We start from the raw sequence: 17,350 nt of genomic DNA on the forward strand, positions 1-17,350 counted from the left end.
ATATATAAAGAGTAGATGTTTCGTCCGCGTTGCCGGACAACGGAGTCGAACGTCCGCACATGGCGACCATCTTGCTACAGTCAACTCGCTCACCCATAACATTGTGTTGATGCTACATGTACTTTTTAAATGACCATAACTTGCTCAATTTTCAACCGATTTTTAAACGGTTTGGTTTGTTATCAACGTCAGAGATGCCGTTATGCCACTGCGTACTTCTATTCTATATTAAAAAAAAACATAATTATTCATAAGTATGCAGTATCTTTTATATATATCTATGGCACTCTTTACCAAAGAACTTATATTGACTTGAGTGCTTCCTAGATGTTGTGAGTCTATATAAGACTTGTATGTGTGTATTGTGTTCGCCATCGCTCTGCCGAACGACTTTCAGTAATACGTGTCCTCCAGTATGACTGGTCACTAGGGATGGGCGATATATCGAATATTAGCGATAATATCGCAATAATTTTGATGACAATGTAAAATTAGAAAATACAGTGAATATCAAATATTTCAAATGCAAGCATACTTTCCCAAAGAACGTGCCGAACGTCCAATATTACGTCCCCCTTTGGTCTTGTCGCGTATTCCCACGCAAGAGACGTGAGGTGGGGGAGGGTCTTTTTTTAACTGCTTAAATTTGCACTAGACATTTTGTACTTTGTAACAATAGCTGTTCTATCTAAATTGTTTTTGTTGTTTTCTAAGGGAGGCAAAAGAAAATCATGTTTTTTATTATTTAAAAGCAAATGCAAACATATAGATATATCGCATATCGTAAAAATGTTGACAATATCAAGATATTATTTTTTTATATATATATTGCCCAGCCCTACTGGTCACAGAGTACTTTGTTTCGTGCTTTAATATTCGAAGAAAGCAAATGCAACAATCCAAGTATACAGTGACTTCAGAAAACTTCCTTTAAAGTGGCCCTAATACTTTTCCATACCATCCAATTTAAAGTACTGTACCTGCGTTAATGCGTCAGTGGCTTTAGAACAAATTTGCATTACTGTGTGATTGCGAACAACCACTATTATTTTGACCATCATCGTGATCCCAATAATCATCATTATTAGAACATCATCAGCATCATCATCATCACTACCATCATCTTCATCAGGGAATACCTTCACCCACAGTCAACAATAACAGGGCAGTCAGTTAAACAGAGTGTGATGTGAGAGCTATATACAAGGAGAGTACAAGGATGCATAGAACACAGGTGGGAAGGACCAATACCCTTCTCCCCTCCCCATTCCTCTCTTCTCCTCTCCTCCTCTAAACAGAACGCAATGATCGTCACAGTGACAGAATCTCAGGAGAAACATCCCTTAATAATAATCCCTGACAGGCAGCTGGGGGCGGAGCCGGGCTTATGAGGTAGACACAGAGAGCCACCCCCACCCCCTAACTCCAGCCCAGAACACAACCCTCGGGTTGCTAGGTTACGGAGAGTCAAGAACTGGGCTGTCTGTGTTGTTGTTGTTGCTCTCCTCCTGTTCCTCCTCCTCTTGTTCCTTGCTCAGGAGGTCAGGGCTCAAGTTCCTGGTCTCGGCGATGAGGCGCTTCACTCCCACCATCCATTGGCCCACCTCGGTCACATGGTCGACCATTAGGGAGCGGTGGATGTCATCTGCAGAGTCCCAGTGACGACCACGCAGCTCTGAGGAGTCCACACACACACACAGGTTGGGGTGGGGCTGTGTGTGTGTGTGTGTGTGTAACACCCCCCTCCTAGTGATACGTCAGAAGACCCTCACATTTTATAAAAGTTTCAAAAAGAGCAGTTTTGTTATTTAAAAATAAAACTTTTGCTAAGATTTGTTGAAATCAAGACCAGGGTTGATTTAGTTTGAGTAACACTGCCAGGATGGGGTGGGGGTTGTGGGGGTGTATGTGTGTTATGGTGTGTGTGACTGTATTTGTGAGTGTAACCATGTGTCTGTGTGTATGTATTCTTGAGCGTATGTGGGTGTAGGTGTATCTGTAGGTGTGTGTCTACTGCACCTTGTGCCAGGGTGCTCATCCTGCGTCGTACAGGAAGTGACAGCCTGCCAGACCTCCACATGTCCTCGAACAGTCTCACACGCTTCTCCACGTCATCACATACCTGCTTCTGTATGGGGACACACCAACAACACGCATGACCTCAACAACATGCATGACCCAACAACACACGACTATAGCAGAGAGAATGTGTGTGTAGGTGTCAGCCCTTACCCTGACAGTGTGCCGACAGGCAGTCAGCGCCCAGTTGAGACCAGCCAGTACATCGTCAATGACAAGCTCCTTCTCCGATTGGCTGCTGCCAGTGCCTCTGTGCGCTGCCATTGGACACTGAGCAGGAGGGGGTGTTCCCAGTCCACAGGGGGGCTTGGCGACTGGAGGGCAGGCACAAGGGGGTGTGTTCATACTGCATGGAGGAGGGGCTATTGGGTTGGTGGGAGGAGTCAGTGGCACTGTTGTGGGTGGTGTCATTCCTGGAACTGGACCTATGAGAGAAGAAAACATGAAGACTTTGGGATGGAGGGAGAGGAGGAGGAAGAGAAAAGAGGAGGAGAAAAAGAAGGGACAGGGAGAGTAAGCAGAGGTGGAAGTGTTGGAGAAGAGGAGGAGGCAGAAGTGGAAGGGAGGAGGAAAAGGAGACAGATTATGGAGAGGAGAAAGAAGACAAGAAAGAGGGAGAGGAGGAGAAAGGGTGTTGTTGAAAGAGGAGTCAGAGACATTAACCTACAAGGAGATCCAGTGAGTTGTGGAGGAGGGACTCTCTTGTTGAGCAGAGTCCGTTTGGGGCCGCCCTGCGTCTGGGCCGCCTGGAGTCCGTAGGAGAACTGAGGCGGGTCGTTCCAGCCTCGGTCCTGGTTACCTGGGAGACAACGGGGACACGTTCACCAGAACGCAAGTTCGGTCACTATTGTTACTAGCTAGTAAATACGGAAATTGACAAACACTCGTCAACAACCACGAGTAACGTTATCAAAACTAGTCTATTGTCTGAAAGTTTGTACAACACTTGTTTTTCATAATTCCCCAAGCAGAGTAGTTGACAACGAAGCAGTAAGACTTCAAAATCACAAAGTTTGCTAGTAAAGATGTCTCTGAATTGAATTCGCTTCTGATACATTGCTAGTCTAATTCTAGCCAGCGAACTGGCGATAACCTACTAGGTTACATAGTAGATTTCCATGTAATCCATTTCCGTTCACTTGAGATCATTTTGCTCGTTATAGTAATGTGAAATCACATGTCAAATACCTGGTTTTATGTACAGATCCTCCATAGCTGTGTCAAACTTCGTCTCACCCTGAACAACTTTCCGTGATCAGTAGTGATTGCAGTGTTAACTGTGGCTACGTGTTTATTTCCGGACACGTGGCTGGCTGACGCGTATCGTGTAATGCATTTCCTTGACGCCCTTTAGATTTCTGAGACCCAAAATACAGCTGACAGTACAAGACAATACACAGACAATGCCTTATGTCCACGGTTGTGCAACCTTTGTATTTATTTATTTTGTCCAATTGAAAGGACATCATGGGAATGTGAACGACCTCAGGAATTGGCGTGTAATTCTACTCAGTTAACAAAGTTATAGATGCACTAATACTATGATAAGAAAACTAGATTTTTACATGCATTTTCCTTAAAATATGTTTATTTGCCACATCCAACCACTTATATTATGTGAAAATTTCAAATTTTCATTTTATTTTAATGCACAACTGTGTAGGTAACAAAGCTTGTTTCAATACTAAGTCTCTCACTTTCTTTTTCTCTCTCCCTCTCTCTCACGCGCACACTCACACAATATTTTCAATAAATCGTCCTCCACAGGTGAAAGAGCAGACAGACACAGGATTCACCAGCTGTTTATTACTCCAGCAGAGACCATCACTGGGGTTCTAGGTTGATACAACTGGGCCAAAACAATCACTGGTTAAAAAAAGTAGCTTCATTTACATGACATCCTATTCTCTTTGTGCTAATTACTGCAAATATATAGATAGAGAAACATATTTATATTCTACAATTATAAATAGCAAAAACAAAACAAACAATTCTCAAGGTGCTACATGATCTTTCCCTCTGTAACATCCCTCAGATCTCAATCAGAAACAGTAGACAGCATTTTGGGTGCATTTGATTTGCGGCAGAGTGAGATCTTTAAAGGAATGTCTTTAATGGGCTCATTGTACAGGATAAATCAAATCAAGTGCACATCATGTATTTGGCCCAGAGCTGATCTTGGTCTTCCTGCCTCACCCTCTTCCCAACCTGCCTCAACTGACTCACCCTCCTCCTAGCCTGCCTCATCTTCTTCCCAGCTAGCCTCACCTGTCTCACCCTCTTCCCAGCTAGCTTCACCTGTCTCACCATCCTCCCAGCCTGCCTCACCTTCCTCCTAGCCTGCCTCACCTGTCTCACCCTCCTCCCAGCCTGCCTAATCTGCCTAAATCTCCTCCCAGCCTGCTTCACTTGTCTCACTACTTAAAAGGGGACCTGAGTTGTGTTCTCATATAGTACATGATGCAGAATGCAGGGAAAGGGGCTGTTGCATATTAGTATTATAGATCATAGATGGATACATACGTACATAGCCTCTCTGTGAGGCCTATCGTGGAGCTGTGGGGCCTGTCGTGGAGTTGTGTGAAGGTTGCAATCCCTCTCTGAGAATATTCATGCATAGTATCCTGGAGCAGATCAGTACCCCAGTCACCTGCACAGGTACCCCGTCAAAGCACACCATATCGGTCATTCAGAGCTTATGCAGTGCAAATGTATGTGTGTGCACGTGCTATGTGTGTGTGTGTGTGTGCACGTGCCATGTGTGTGTGTATCGGGGGCATTCCTGTTAAGTGTGTCACTTTGTGTTAGGGGTTAGGGCCTAAAGTACAGGTGCTGGGTGGTGTGTGAGCCAATCGCGGTGATGGTGGGGTACCTGTGGCAGCATTCAGTTGCCAAGCGTGTTAGCGAGCATGCCTTACTGCTGTGATTGGGGGGGGGGGGACTGGAGAGAGAGAGGGGGGGGACTGGGGCGAGGGAGCCGACAAACGCATCACCAAACTTCTGTTAAATCTAGAACATGTTGTAATGCTTTCCTCTTTGTTTATTTTCAATAAGCTGGTCTGAAATCAGCTAGCTCACCTTTAGTATTTATTATACTGAGTAGTCTCACCCTATCAGAGAGCTAGCTGACCTATCTTCCTGCTGACAATCTATGGATCCAGTCAATCCGAGAGCTCGCTGATCTAGTTTCCTGCTGACAGTCTCGGGCTCCAGCCAAGCTTGATGAGTCAACTAGCCTTTACACAATACAAACTCCACTCAACCATTAGTACACTGGTTGTCAGACTCAACAAAATAATTTTTGTTTTTGGTGTCATTCAATGGGAATATAAGGTTGACACATTGTGATGAATATACCTCAATTACATACTCCTTGATATACATGTAAAACTCCCTTATTATACTATATGGGTTTATTTGAAATAAAACAGCCCATGTTACAGACTACTGTGTCCTGGTGGACCTGGTCCATGAAGGACCTGGTCTTCTGCTGATGATCAAATTCATTGATAAAATGGTTCAGTTATTGCTGCTGTTATTGTTGATGGGCAGTTTAGCCACAGGTGGGGGGCTGGTAGGGGACATGGTATGGTGAAAGGTGAAAGGTATTCTGGGTTATGGAGTCAGGATGTCACTCCTCTCCCTCAAGTCTGGAGGTTCAGAAGTGACCTTCTAAGAATTGATGTTAGTTTTTTTTACCTTTCAAAGTAAAAGTAGAATGACCTTAAATGTTAACATTCATTACCACACAAAGCTTCCACAGAGGTTAAACATTTTTCTCACAATGTTTCTGATATTAAACTTCAATCAAACTGGGAGTCCAGAGTGAATCCCCAGTAACTCTGTGGAGTTGCTTGTGCTGAACTGTAGTTTAATGTCCTCACAACTAGATGGCAGCACACAACCATCCTTGATGCAAGCTAGAGGACGCAGTCACACCCTCTTCCATCAACTAGGGAGAATCTCTTCGACTCCCCTGTCAAACTGCTCTCATAGCTTCGATCACCCCCCTCCCTCATTCCTTCTCTCTACCCATCTGTCCCCCCCCCACCTTCCTCCCCACCACCACCTTCTCCCCATTCACCTACCTCTCTTAACTCCTCCCTCTTCCTCCCTTCCTCCCCCCCCCTCCTGTTATGGGGTGGACACAGTTGACTGTTTGTTCCGGAAGGTTTCGAAGAACGCCAGCATGCCCTTCTTGACACTGGGGGCAGAGCCTGCCTTGGAGGGGGCGTGTCCCAGATGGCGTGGTGGGAAGGTGAAGCCATCCATGGAGTTGGCCCGCTTGACCTTTGAACCCGCTCGCCACATCTTTGACCTGGGGGGTGGAGTCTGGGCCACCAAGCACTTTTGGTACTGGACCTATAGGGAGAGATCTGTTTTAGAGATCTGCCTTAGCTAGCATCCCTCCATTCCTTCCTTCTTTCTTTCCTTACTTCCTCCTTCCTGCCTTCCCTTCTTCCTTTCTTCCTTCCCTTCATCCTCCTCCCTCTTTTATTCCCATCTTCTGTCCTTAACACCTTCCTTCCTGTCACTAATAAGGACATACAGCTACTCACAGCGAGCATGACCCCTCACTTATGACCCTTGACCCATCCCGTCTGACCCCTGACCCACCATGCATGCGGCCTGCACAGCCTCAGAGATGATGCCGGCGTCCGGTTCGCACCAGAACACGTGACAATCGAAGCCCTGTGTGCCAGCGTCCACGATCACGGCAAAGGTGTGGGTGTCATGGCCGACGCCCAGGAAGGTGAGGTATCGCACCTCAGACTCCCAGAACGACTCATCCTTATCCTGAGAAACAGACAGGTCAGACAGACAGGTTCCTTATCCTGAGAGACAGACAGGTGCAGAGAGAGAGAGAGATAGAAATAGGATAGGGGGTAGAGAAAGAGAGGTACAGAGCGAGAGGTAGAGAGAGAGAGGCCGGGGGAGAGAGGGTGTAGTATGTAGTGCAGTGCTCCTCACCTCTCCTTTCCACAGGGACAGCACCTTGTCAGTCACATGGAGGACAATGGGCTCCCACTCATCCCTGTCTGTGGTATTCATGATGCTCTCTATGGCCCTGTTCAGAACCTCCATACCTACACCGACAGGAGAGGAGGAGGAGATGAAGAGGAGAGGAGGAGAGTAGAATGGCAGAAGAAAAGGAGTGGAAAGGTCAGGAGGAGCAGGAGAAGGGGAGGAGAGGAAGAGGAGAAGAGCAGGAGAGCAGGAGAGGAGGAGAGGACTCACCCATGGCCCTGCAGACAGGCAGGTTACCGACGTACTGGACATCAAACTTCTGCACCCTCTGTCTGACGGCATCCAGGAAGTCCACTGCAACGCAGCACACAACGTCAGCCAATCACACAGCCATGCCATCACCGTCACAGCCAATTACACAATAACCTTCATTCTTACAACCAATCACACCATCAGCCCAGGTCATTAGACCAGGAGGATCTCTGTAGCAGAGCATCAAACCACCTCCACAATGTAACCAGGCTCACAGGATTGTTTCCGAGGTAAGGCAGCTTCACCTTGGTGTGGGAGGTCCTCGGGGGAGATGCTCTCCATGGTGACAGAGCGGGCCATGGATGGGTGGAGTGATGCCTTCTCCGACATAATCTACACACACACACACACAGACACACATTTATTAATAGAGCAAACTCATTGTGTGTGTGCGCTTGCGTGTGCGTGTGTGTGTCAGCATCACCTTTGAGCACATCTGGTGCAGTGCGCTGGCGATGGCCTTGGCTGGAGCGTTGCAACGGAACACATGACACTTGAGCATGCAGGTGTCTTTATCACTAGCCACGAACGCAAAGTCCCTGAGAGTATGAGAGGAGAGGTGGGAAGAGGAGAGGAAAGGGGAGGGGTGGGGAGGAGAGGTGGGGAGAGGAGAGGAAAGGGGAGGGGAGGGGAGGGGAGGGGAGGGGAGGGGAGGGGAGGGGAGGGGAGGGGAGGGAAGGGGAGGGGAGGAGAGGGGAGGGGAGGGGAGGAGAGGAGGTAGTCCACACCTCAGCATGAGTTGAATAGGAGACATTAAGTCAGGCAAGACTAAAGGATCCCAGACAACATTGTAAGCATGTCACAGATAATGATTGTTCTGGTCATTCTAACTCAAGTCATTTTCAAATACAGAAAGCCAAACCCATCCACCCATCTCTCCATCCATCTATCTATCCATCAAGCCATTCACCCATCCATTCATCCATCCATCTGGCCAGTTGTCCAGAACATCGCTACACAGCCCATATCAGACTAAACTTCTGGAGATGCTACATGATGATGCAAGCTGATGACGAAGCACAAACGTCACTGCAACAGAAAGTCCACCAATAAAATTCTGATTACCTGTCTCTATGGCAACCAGGGGCGGAGAGAAAAGAAGCAGAGTTAAAAAGTTAGAATCTACAGGAAGCTGCTCCACAGGGCGGACAACCAACAGGAAGTAAACAGTAAGTAGAAAAGCAATGCCAGCAATGAACTGCAGTCTCACGGACAAACAGACCGCAATCTGACTGGCTGAGTACCATGAATGAGCAGCAATGCCATTGGCTGACCTGCCATTGTTGCAGCCCACACCCCACACACGGATGCTCATTATTGGCTGGCAGTGGATGAGGGTGTGGTCTATGGGGTCCATCAGGCTCAAGGTGTCCTTCTTCAGAACCATCATCATGTCCTGACCCTAAGGGTCAAAGGTCAACTCTTGTTAGGGTTCATAATAATAATGAGTTTAGTAGACGTTTTTAGCCATAGTGACTTACAGATGGGGATGATTCATTCCATATCATCTCTTCTTCTCCCCTCTCCCCTTCCTCACTCAGTATTTTTGTTAAACAAAAAACCCAAACATAAGGCAGCAGAACCACAAGGTCTGCCATGAGAGGCGACGGTATAGTTCCCTTAAGGAAAAGCACTTTTAGTAAATCCGCTTTCTCTGTGAGAGCTTCCCATGTCTGGAATACACTGCCATCAGACACACATAACTGCACCACCTATCACACTATCACACCAAAAACATGAAGACATGGCTAAAGGTTAACCAGATTTGTGAACATAAGCCCTAACTGTGTAGTGCCGCTTTCCATGTTGTCTGTAGCTTGTGAGGTGTGGAAACACTTTGTTGTTTTTATGGATTTAGTCTTGTTGCTTTTTGTTCTATGTTGCTCTATCTGTATGCTACGTCTTGCTTGTCCTACGTTGCCCTGCGTGTGCTCATTGTTTAATGATTGTATTGTAACTGTTTTTAATAACCTGCCCAGGGACTGCGGTTGAAAATTAGCCGGCTGGCTAAAACCAGCACTTTTACTGAAACTTTGATTAATGTGTACTGTCCCTGTAAAAATAAACGAAATAAACTAAACTAAACCTCCCCCCTCCCCTCCCCCCTTCCTCATCTCCCCTCCACCTTCCTCACCTCCCCCCAGGCCCCCAGCACGTCGCGGTCCTCAGCCTTGTTGTGGGAAAGCTGCTGGATGCAGTTGTTGACAGCAAGACTACTTTTCCCAGGAGTCAGTTCTTCCTCTGGAATCTCTACCCAGCCCAAGGAGCGCACAGCGAAGCACTGAGGAGAGGAGGAAATGAAGAGAGACAGGGGGGAAGGAGAGGAGGGAAGTGGAGAGGAGAGGGAAGGAGAAGAGAGGGAGGGGAAGGAGAGGGAAGGAGAAAAGATGAGGTGAGGAGAGGAGGGGAGAGGAGAGAGAGGGGAAAGAGAGGAGAGAAGGGGGAAGGAGGTGAGAGGAGGGGAGACAAGAGATTAAGTGTATATATGGAGCATCTCAGTACTGCATGCAGCAATCTATTATCCTGCCAGATCAATACCCCCTGCCCGGCTCCTTACCTCTGCCCCCCCCTTCTCCACACCCCCTCCTCCCTGTACCTCCCCCCTCATACCCCACTTAAGTGCACAGCTCTATCAGCTTTATTGGAGACAGTAAATGTACCTGAGTGCATTAGTCCTGTAAAGGCTACTTTGTGTGTGTGTCTGTGTGTGCATGGGCATGTGTGCGTATCTTGGCCCTGAACAGAATATTACAACAAAAAGTCCTGTTGACCAGGGCGGTCTCCATTACACTCCCACCCCCTCTGGTTTAACCCCTGGGAAGATTAATGCAGATCCCAGCAAGGGGGTGGGCGGGAGGGGGGGGTGGGGGGAGACAGACAAAGATGCTGAAACAGCCCTTCTGTTACCTCCGGTTACTTCCTGTTACCATGGAGAACTCTGAAGAGATAGGCAGGTCTGGGCTCTGATCCATCTAAATCATTATTGTGCCATTAATTTCTGTTCTATATCATTCGATTTCATCCATTTATTCCATCCTGTATCCCTCTATTCCCCCCCATCTCCTGCAGTATTTAGTTCAGGAGGTCAATCCTGTATCATCCAAGACATTTCTGTAGGGTTACTGCAGTGCATTGGAGTATGTGTGTGTGTGCGTGTGTATGTGTGTGCATCTGTAAGTACCTTGGAATCTGGATCCATGCTGGCAGAGAAATAATCATCCTGCCAGGAGAGCCTAGGACACAGGGACAACACTGTCATTAGAGGAGAGTACTGCTGACACGCACACACACACACTAACACTCACAAATCCATGCCAACACATACACGTGCACATACAGGCACATGCACACATACTCGCATACTTTACACACACATGAGGAGAGCTGATAGGTCGGGCAGGGGACATCTGGCGCTCCATAGAACGCAGCAACCCTTGAAGAACAGCCAGAATTCCCGCCCTCCAGATCAGCTCAGCTGAATCATACACACGCCTATGCACATACACCCACGCACACACGCACACTTACACAAGTACACTTACAATCACACAAACAGGTACACACACACTAATGCACATACACTCACACACACTCAATAAGTGTATATCCTAATATATATATATTAGGATTCATATTGATATTACTGAAGTGATTTCATCAAAATGAAATGACCTTCAAGGGGAGCAGAACTGGAATGCAGGTCTCAATAACTTGACCTGATATGACTGATTACTGTCATCCACAGATGGTGACCTAGGAATCTGTGTGTGTGTGTTTGTGTGTTTTTGTGTATTTATGTGTGAGTGTGTGTGTGTGCGTGTTGTGTGTGCTGGTATGTGAGTGTGTGTGTGTGTACCTGTTGTTGATAGAGGTGGAGGGACTCTCTGTTAACCTGGGTCTGGACCCTCGTCTGCCATCAACATCTACAATCTGGAGAGAAGAGGACACGTGTGTGTACATGCGTGTGTTGGTGTGTGTGTGTGTGCTGACCTTGCTCTTGCTGTGTGAGGCTATGAGGGTGCTGTAGGGGTGTGTGTGTGTGGTCTTGTTTATCCACCCTTGTGGCGACCAAATATCCTCACAAGTATAGTGAAACATGAAAAACTTATAGATTTATAGGTTTTAGGGTTAGAATTATTGTCAGGGTTAGAGGTTAGTGTTAACACAATATTGAATAGAAGTGACAGGTTGGGCCCCACTAGGATTAAAAAACGTGCTTGTGAGTGTGTGTCTGTGAATGTGTGTGTCTGTGCTGACCTGGGTCTTGCTGTGTGAGGCGGTGAGGGTGCTGTCCTCCTCAGCGCTGTAGGAGGGATGCTGCCACTGGGTGGCACCAGTGGGGACGTGCCAGTAGTAGGTGCCCAGGCTGTCTCTGATGGTGCGCCAGCCAGACGGCAAGTCACCGTCCAGATCCACACTCTGGTCACTCCACAGGCTGTCTGTGGAGACACACACACGTACACACACGTACACACCAACGTACACACACACACATGTACACACACACACGTACAAACACACATATACACACACAGTAACACAAATAGGAGTCAGAGGAGAGGATGAGATCATTTCAGTAGGCCAGCTGTCACCTTTCAGATCTCCTATTAACCCCTGTACAGTACAATGGATATACTGTGAGTGATAACATGGATCTCAGGAGGATAGAACAACAGTCCACCATGATCCGGACTGAAAGTGCAGAGTAAGAATTTATGAAGAGCAGACTCTCTCCTTGGCAGAGGAGGTGAGAGGAGCAGAGGGAGGAGGATGCCGTTAAGGGAGGAGGGAGAGAGGGTTGCGTTCCGTGAGTGCTCGGCACGCAAACCTGTTCTGTGACATCAACGCAATGTGCTTAACTGGAGGGAGTGGTGAGAGAGAGAGAGAGACAGAGAGAGAGAGAGAGACAGAGAGACAGAGAGAGAGAGAGAGAGAGAGAGAGAGAGAGAGGAGAAAGAGGGCAGATGGAAAGAGAGAGGGAGAAAGAGACAGTTAGGAAAGGTAGAATTAGAGTGAATTGGAGAGAAAAATTTGAGACAGAGAGAGAGAGAAACAGAGAGAGAGTTTTAGTAGAGAGATGGTAAAAGTGGGTCAGTAGTGACAAGAGCTAGTCTGGGCACGGGTGGACTGTGAGAGCGCATGTCTGTGTATGCGTGTGTGAGTGTGTGTAAATAAATGCATGAGTGTGTGTACCTTAAAGGCCTACTTTGTGTGCCATTCTCAATATGAGGGCAGAGATGAGTGCGGGAAAGGGGGAGTAAGGGGGGGGGAGGTTGGAACGGAAAGAGAGGGGGTGTTTGTGTCTTTCTGAGAGTTAAGATCTCTCATCAGATGAAAGATTGTGGCTGCATGGTGGTATGGGGGGATAAAGGAATGGTGGGAAGGAGGCTGAAAAAGTTTTATTCTATAAAGTCTTATTGACTAACTCTCTTACTAACCCACTTCTTGACTGACTCACTGTTTTACCTACTGTTGAGCTGACTGTTTTACTGACTTACTGCTTAAATGACAGCTGAACCGACTGACTGACAAGCTGACTAGTGCCCGTGTGTATTATGTGTTTGTGCCCAGATTTGCTGTCGCTCTTGTTCTGTTGTTCTGAGTGGAGGTGTGTGTGTGGGGGGTGGGGACTTAAAGGTCTTCTTCCAAACATACACAGACCTGCCTGTTCTACCATCCCCTTTACTGTTCTCACTTCTCCTCTCCTCTTCTCCTCTCCTTTCCTCTGCCCTCCTCTCCTGTCCTGTCCTGTTCCAGTATTGAATGGTTAGATGATACAGGGTATCATATTCCAGCCAGACGGACAGAATTCCTGCATCTCCCCTCACCTCCTCTCCTCTTCTCTCTTCACCTCACCTCCGTGTCTCCTCACTTTCCCTCCTGCTCTCCTCTCCTTACCTCCTCACCTCCTCTTCTTACCTTCTCTCCTCACCTCCACTCCTCTTCTCACCTTGTCTCCTCACCTCCTCCTCTCAACTCATCTCCTCCACTACTCTCCTCACGTCCTCTCATCACCTCCTCTCTTCACAGTGCTCACTCTGCAGATATTCAATAGAGCTGCTCAGATTTCAATGTTTTCCAATTTTTCAAGGGAGAGAGAGTGAGAGAGAGAGGGGGGAGATAGAGAAGGAGAGGGAGAAGGATGGAGAGAAGTAGTGAATTATTGATGAGCCTCAAAGAAGAATCTTATCAGTCCACTGTAACTCCAGTACATATGGACATACACAGTGTTTTCGTGTATGTGGTATAAATGTGTGATTCATGTGTGTGTGCATGTGTGTGCGTGCATGTGTGCATATGTGCATATGTGTATGTGTGTTGTTTGTATACGTACAGCTCCTCCTCTCACTGTCACTTATGGCGCCAGTCGCCACAGCGCCAGGCCTTCCAGCCAATCAGATGCTAGATACAGATCAGCGGCAGACTGGCTCCTCGGGACTCCGACCGTTACCTAGGCAATCCCAGGTGGCCAATCAGAGCTGATGCAGAGAATGAGCTGCTGAGGGGGGCTTCTAACAGCTGTAACTACTGTCACATGTGTCTCTACATCTCTCTTTCTCTCTTTTTCTGTCTCTCCTTCCTTCCCTCCCTCTTTCCTTCTATTTCTGTATCTGTCTTTCCTTCTCTCTGTCTCATCTCCCTCCATCGCTCTGTACTCTACCAGTGAGGATCTGGGGGATAGAGGGATAGAGAGGAGTAATGAAAAGAGAGAAAGAGAGAGGATGCTGCATCTGGTGAGTAAGGTCAGAGACTGCCAGAGGGATTACTGACCAGAGAGGATCACAGCATCAATCAGGGATCAGCACACACACACACTCCACACACACACATACCCCACACACGCACAACACACACACATATACCCGATGTACACACACACATACCCCACTTACACGTGCACGACACACACACGCATACATACACGCACACCTACACACCACATGTGCATTCATACTCAAACACCACACATATACACACCATACGCACATACATACTCACACACCACACATACACACACATACCCCACATACACACACAACATACACACACGCATATATACACACACACACTGACACACACCATATGTATACAATCAACTGATAAACCCCTAACCTTACACAACAACAACTTTCTTGACCCTGGTCTTCATGACCCTGGTCATTCCCTGTAATGTAATCATCTCTCTTTCTCTTTCTATTATTCTCTCTGTCTCTCTGACCTTTTCTCCTTCTCCCTTTTGCTTTCTTTCTCTCCCCATCCTTCTCAGCCCCCCCCCCCTCTCTCTATTGGTTAGCTCCCCTCTTCCTTTGCCTATCTCTCTCTCCCTTTCTCTTTCCCTCTCTTCATCTCTCTCTTTCTCTTCGTCTCTTTCTCTCTCTATGTGAGGGGAGCTATTTTTGGAGCAGTGACGTAGGGTGTTAAGACAGAGGCCAGTGTGTGTGAGTGTGTGGTTGGGGGGTGGGGGGGTGGGAGGGGTGCCTGCGCTGGTGTATTAGAGAGAGTGATACCAGTGCAGTGATGTTGTGTTCTGAATAAAGGGTTATTCAACAAATGAAAATATTTTTGTGAAAGATGTATTCTAAGTCTTCAAGTTTCAAACTGTGTCATAAAAAATGACATAAACAAGTGTCCTACATAGTGTTCAACCCAGTTAACTGTCTGCATCCCTCTCTCTGCACGTGGCAACAGTTACCACGACAACACAGTCCTGTGGCAACTACCAGCTAAACATATCCCATAATTGGCATGTCTGCAGAGGACCACTCTGGTGGCCTTCAGAGGAGGGGCGAGGATAGTACAGCTAGCCCAGACTTTGTCTGGGCTAGGATAGTAACCTTCACATAGGCCATTCAGAGAGGAAGGGCAACGACAATACAGTGTAGAATTCAATACCATCAATACCTTAGAATTATTTAGACTGTTGTACTTTTTCTACTTTTTATATTTAAGATTCTTATATGTTTATCTTATGCACCTTCCTGCCACAGTAAATTCCTTGTTTGTGTGAACTTACATGCAAATAAAGCTCTATCTGATTCTAAACACTCGTCCAGAATTTAACATGCAGGCTACGGATTTACAATCCACACCCTACTATGTTAGCATGCAGGCTTGTGAACAAGCTAACTCCACAATGTTAGCACGCAGGCTTGTAACAAGCTTACTCCACTATTAGCATGCAGATGTGTAACACGGTAACTCTACTATATTAGCATGCAGGCTTGTAACAAGCTAATCTCAATGTGTTCAAATGCATGTGTGTAACAAGCTCCACACTGTTAGCATACAGGGGTTTACCATGTTAACTTTCCTACGTTAGCTTTCTTACTATTCTATGTTAGCATGTAGGCATGTAGTAAGGTAACTCCCCTAAGTTAGCATGCAAGCTTGTAACAATCTTACTCCACTATTAGCATGCAGACGTGTAACCAGCTAACTCTACTTAAGTAGCACGCATGCTTGTAACAAGCTAATCTCACTATGTTCAAATGCATCCGTGTAACACAATAACTCCACACTGTTAGTATGCAGGGGTGTAACATGCTAACTTTCCTATATTAGCATGCAGGCTTGTAACAAAACAACTTTTCTATGAGAGCATGCAGGAGTGTAACAATGTAACAAGCTAACTTCTCTGTGTTAGCATGCATGAGTGCAACAAGGTAACACGCTAATTCAACTATGTTAGCACGCAGGCTTGTAACAAGCTACCTCCAGCTTGTTAGCATGCAGTCTAGCTAGTGTCTGAGGCGTGTGAGGAATGATGTGGTGGTGGTGGGGGGCCTTCCATGAATCAGCACCTGTAGTATAACACTGCGTTAACATTAAAAGGATGGCGGGAAAGAGAGAGAGAGGAAGGAATGAAGAGCAAGCAAGGTAGAGAATGAAGAAGATAAGCAAAAGGAAGTGAGATCGAAGGGAGAGAGACGGGCAAGGAAGGAGGAGGAGGGGTTTGGGGTGGACAGACCAGACAGTGCACTCACACCTGCAGACAGATACTAACGCCTCCCTCTCTCCTCCCTTTCTCCTCTTTCCGCCCTCTCTCCTCCCTCTCCTCAGCAAACATGTGACCAGGAGTAAGAGAGTGGAGGACTAGGTTAGGTGAGTCCAGGTTAGAGTATGTTGGGTGCTGTCTGGGTGTGTATATGTGTGAGTGTGTGTGTGTGTATGTGTGGGTACTCACCCTCATAGTTGACTATGATGATAGCCAGCATGTAATCCTTTCCCAGCATGGTAGAGGTACTCCTGTCCACCTGCTTAACTGTGACACATTCCACTCCTCAAAGCTCCCACGTCACCAAGACAACTGCCCTTCTCTCTCTCTCTCTCTCTCTCTCTCTCTCTCTCTCTCTCTCTCTCTCTCTCTCTCTCTCTCTCTCTCACAAACACACACACCCTCACACACACATTAATGCTGCTCGCAATGACTGCACTCAGAGCCAGGCATACACTCACATGCCAAAAGGATTAAAATCTACTCCACTCTCTTTCTCAATACCTCTCTCCCAATCTCTCTCTCCTCCTTCCTCTCTTTCTCCCTGAGCAGTCCCGGCACTGTTGTTCTCTCTCTCTCTCTCTCTCTCTCTCTCTCTCTCTCTCTCTCTATCCCTCTACTCTATCCTTTCTCTTTCTATCTCTTTCCTCTGATCTATCTCTCCATCGGAGCTGGAGGGATGCTGCTTGTTTTATGGCTGCTGTCTCTCTTTCCGCTCTTTGCCTGTATTGTGTTCCACGACGCCTGCAGCTCTCTCTCCCCTCCTCTCTGCCTCCACCCCTCTCTCTTTCTCTCCTCCTTCTCCTGCTCGCTCCACCCTCTCTCCCTCCACATATACCCACCCCTCGCAAGGAGAAAACAGGACAGGAGAGAAGCTCCAAAGAACAGCGGTCTCCTCCAATGCAGACTGGAACTAAAGTAGACCATCCCCCCAGACATGACTAATGACCTGTAGTGCGTATACATGTGTTTGTAAGCAAATGAAGGATAATAGGA

At 47.1% G+C, this 17,350-nt stretch overlaps 2 protein-coding genes and 1 long non-coding RNA gene across 3 annotated transcripts; all 3 read right to left on the reverse strand.

Moving 5' to 3' along the window:
• Nucleotides 1–724: 724 nt before the first annotated feature.
• Nucleotides 725–3,398, reverse strand: sra1 (steroid receptor RNA activator 1). Its single transcript, XM_062453815.1, has 5 exons — nt 3,268–3,398; nt 2,747–2,878; nt 2,233–2,504; nt 2,020–2,128; nt 725–1,675 (listed from the first exon to the last, which is right to left on the reverse strand). The coding sequence occupies exons 1-5, from the start codon at nt 3,290–3,292 to the stop codon at nt 1,458–1,460; spliced, it is 756 nt and encodes a 251-aa protein (XP_062309799.1). The 5' UTR covers nt 3,293–3,398; the 3' UTR covers nt 725–1,457.
• Nucleotides 3,399–3,865: 467 nt separating this feature from the next.
• Nucleotides 3,866–6,167, reverse strand: LOC134013954 (uncharacterized). Its single transcript, XR_009929006.1, has 2 exons — nt 4,438–6,167; nt 3,866–4,407 (listed from the first exon to the last, which is right to left on the reverse strand). It is a non-coding gene; the product is annotated as an uncharacterized LOC134013954 (long non-coding RNA).
• An 8-nt stretch (nt 6,168–6,175) lies between these two features.
• On the reverse strand, nt 6,176–17,137 carry apbb3 (amyloid beta (A4) precursor protein-binding, family B, member 3). The gene is made up of 12 exons (XM_062453740.1): nt 16,544–17,137; nt 11,617–11,798; nt 11,216–11,289; nt 10,541–10,592; nt 9,494–9,640; nt 8,634–8,761; nt 7,784–7,898; nt 7,605–7,692; nt 7,318–7,401; nt 7,051–7,166; nt 6,697–6,876; nt 6,176–6,441 (listed from the first exon to the last, which is right to left on the reverse strand). The coding sequence occupies exons 1-12, from the start codon at nt 16,590–16,592 to the stop codon at nt 6,214–6,216; spliced, it is 1,443 nt and encodes a 480-aa protein (XP_062309724.1). The 5' UTR covers nt 16,593–17,137; the 3' UTR covers nt 6,176–6,213.
• Between the last annotated feature and the right edge of the window lie 213 nt (nt 17,138–17,350).

The sequence above is a fragment of the Osmerus eperlanus genome, chromosome 27 (genome assembly GCF_963692335.1).
Source record: "Osmerus eperlanus chromosome 27, fOsmEpe2.1, whole genome shotgun sequence".
NCBI classification, from domain to species: domain Eukaryota; kingdom Metazoa; phylum Chordata; class Actinopteri; order Osmeriformes; family Osmeridae; genus Osmerus; species Osmerus eperlanus.